The sequence below is a fragment of the Otolemur garnettii genome, unplaced genomic scaffold (genome assembly GCF_000181295.1).
Source record: "Otolemur garnettii isolate 467f Iridium unplaced genomic scaffold, OtoGar3 scaffold00047, whole genome shotgun sequence".
NCBI lineage: Eukaryota > Metazoa > Chordata > Mammalia > Primates > Galagidae > Otolemur > Otolemur garnettii.
Window position 1 is genome coordinate 13808170 of NW_003852442.1, and position 2927 is coordinate 13811096.

The 2927-nt window shown below is 49.7% G+C and overlaps 1 protein-coding gene across 1 annotated transcript in view; it reads right to left on the reverse strand.

Moving 5' to 3' along the window:
- Nucleotides 1-1142: 1142 nt before the first annotated feature.
- Nucleotides 1143-2927, reverse strand: part of HAS3 (hyaluronan synthase 3) — a 3751-nt gene continuing 1966 nt past the window's right edge. Inside the window, exon 2 of the mRNA XM_012806143.1 lies at nucleotides 1143-2669. Within this exon, the coding sequence (XP_012661597.1) occupies nucleotides 1746-2615 (870 nt within the window). The 5' untranslated portion in view covers nucleotides 2616-2669 and the 3' untranslated portion in view covers nucleotides 1143-1745. The remainder of the gene's footprint in view (nucleotides 2670-2927) is intronic.

Genomic DNA, 2927 nt, shown 5'->3' on the forward strand with positions numbered 1-2927 from the left:
TCTGTGTGATGTGGCAACTGCTAGCTAAACCTGGAAAACCCTTGTTAAGGGGAGAAGAAAAGCACCAGGGTTTGCCCATCTGTAGTTCAGAACACTTTCTTTGTTGGAAGCACCTGGGTACACTAGAGGCTTGCCCCCTCAATTGTACTCTCCACCGTAGTGCTGGTTCTGAGGGGTTAGCTGGTCCCTATGAGAATGGACGTTTGGAGAGATTGGGCAAGCAATCTTTCAGTCAAAGGCTGAGTCAAGATCCCAAGTTTAAATCCAAATGCTGAGGACAGTCTGTAAGTTGCCAGTCATTAGAAAATGGCTTTCCCTCACTCTTCAAAAGTAGCCAAGGGAAACTGAACAGTTTGAACCACCATGAGAAAACAAGAACCTTAGGATGTAGAAACCAATTCCACCTTCTAGTTTGGTTTCTGGAAAGAAGCACGCAAATAATCTCTGCAACCTGGCTATAGAATTCCACTAAGGAGAAGGGAGTCTCAAAGCTCCCTAGCTTGAATTGAAGGTTCAACTTGGAAACACAGAAAAGCTTTCCTCTGGAGATGATTGTCAAGAACAGCCTGAAAAGTCATGCATTCTAACCCAGCTGCCAAGGAAACCTGCCCAGATCCCAGGTTGTAGCCAGTTTGGTCAGAAGCTCAGAGCATTTCCCATATGTGCTGAGAGCAGAGAGTCCTGTAAGAGCCCGAGTCCTGCTCCAGTTGCCACCTTGAAGAACATGATGATCAGGGTGGAAAAGGTGGCTGTAGTTATAAAGAAAATAATGTGCTTTTGAAAAAGTGAAGAGGATGTCTTAGCCTCAAATCAGAGCTGAATTTCAGAGGAATTCCGGAGTAAACAGGTTAAAATACCCAAGACCTCACTTCCTTTCTGAACATGTTAGGTTTTAATCTTCCTGATGGCTAAAACATTTTATCTCCTCAGCAGAGATCACAGACAAGCCAAGAATCCATCTAGAAGTTTGAGCAATTTCCAGGTGGAAGACACAAGGCCTCCATAAGGCCCATCTCCTTTAGCACCACCTCTTTGTTCTTCCTGGCAAACTTTGCTTTTTACTACATACTTTTAGAAGCAGTTCAGTGCTAACTCCCTGCTGGTTTGGTTCATCCCTGGGATGCTGAGATGTGGAGTCCCTAGAATGTTGAGATGTGGAGTGGGGCACATCATGTAAAGCACCATTCCTGGACCGTTTTCTGATGCCCAAAGATCAGGCTTCTGCTGAGCCTAGCCTCGTATCTCAGGCGCAGTCTTATTGCATTGATGACTGGGAGGGCTGGGGGGACACTAGCTGGCCCAGACCTCTCCGTAGAAATTCTCTTGCCACCTCTGGTTGCATTCTTATCAGTAGGAGAGCCTCTTACCTCAGGCTGTCATTGCTCACGTACCTATGAGAAGTTGACACTGAATTGTACTTGGTTAGCATACTACTGAGTTTCGTCTGGATCGCAGGAGAAATAGAATCTTTCCCAGAGGCCACTGCCTATGTGCAGATGTGAGCAGATGGGCAGCTCGAGAGCAAGCAAGTCCTCTCTGGTCTGAGCCTCAGAAATTGTTGCCTCCTAAGTAGAGCTGCCCAGGCCATACTTTAGTCACCATTCTTTGCATTTTAGATTTGTCCTTTGGACCATTAAGAAATTAAAACACAGCACTCCCTCTTCCCTCCCACCCCATCTTTTCTCTTTCATTCCCTTTTCCCTCCCTTACCCATTGCACTTTTCCCGCTCTGCTTGGGGGCTACGTCACACCTCAGCAAAAGCCAAACTATACTGCTCTGGCTTTTTCCCACATCTCCGGGCAATGATGGCCAGGTACAGCATGAGGAGGGCCACCCAGTAGCAGCCATACAGGATGGCCCCGGAGACAAGGAAAGCTAGCTCCGTCTCACTGAACAGGTCCTGGCAATAAGCTGTGTAGGCCAGCCCTCCCAGAAGAACTGCCACCCAGATGGACACAGGGATGAGGCCAATGAAGTTGACCACAATGGTTTTTCGGCCAGAGGTGCCCCAGCCAGATTTGTTGATGGTAGCAATGGCAAAGATCTTCGCTGGCAGGAGGCTGGACATGTAGAGAAGGGAGTAGAGGGACATGAAGATCATCTCTGCGTTGCCTCGAAGGAAGCAGGCATAGGTAGCCTTGATAATGCCCACTAGCTGCACCGTCAGCAGGAAGAGGAGGATGTTCCAGATGCGGCCACGGTAGAAAAGCTGTATGACGGTGGCAATAAGGAAGAAAGGGAAGAAACCCGTGACCACCGATTCGTAGGTCATCCAGAGGTGATGTTTATGGAACCAGAGAGAATTGTAGAGCCACTCCCGGAAGTAAGACTTGCTCCAGCGGGTCTGCTGGTTCAGCCATCGGAGGTACTTCGTGGGGGTCTCTGTGAGGCACTTGGAGCGAGCTGTATACTTAGTCCGGTAGCCAAGGCTCAGGACTCGATTGGTGAGGTGCCGATCATCCCCAAAGCTACACTTGCTGCCTAGGAACTTCTGATGGTACCAGTCCTCCAGGAACTGCTGGAGGAGGCTGTTGCGATACATGCCCAGGGGCCCGCTGATACACTGCACACAGCCAAAGTAGGACTGGCAGGCCCGCTCCACATTGAAGGCCATCCAGTAGCGCACGCTGCTCAGGAAGGAGATCCACGAGTCATACTTGTTGAGGATCTGCAAGGGAATAGAGATGCTGGGCCTCCTCACCTGGGGATATAAGCCCGAGAGGTAGTACACCAGAGACCTTGGGGCCTCCCTACGCTGGGTTCTGTGGCCTATTGCTCAAGTTCCTGGTCATCTGCTCTACCCTGCCGAAGCTGGAGAACCTGAGGCCCAGAGGAGGCAACCACATGTATTGACTGTCCCCAGCACCAGCTCCTCTTCCCAACTGTCATCTGCACTGATTTTCCCAGCTAAATTTCTCTGGCAGAG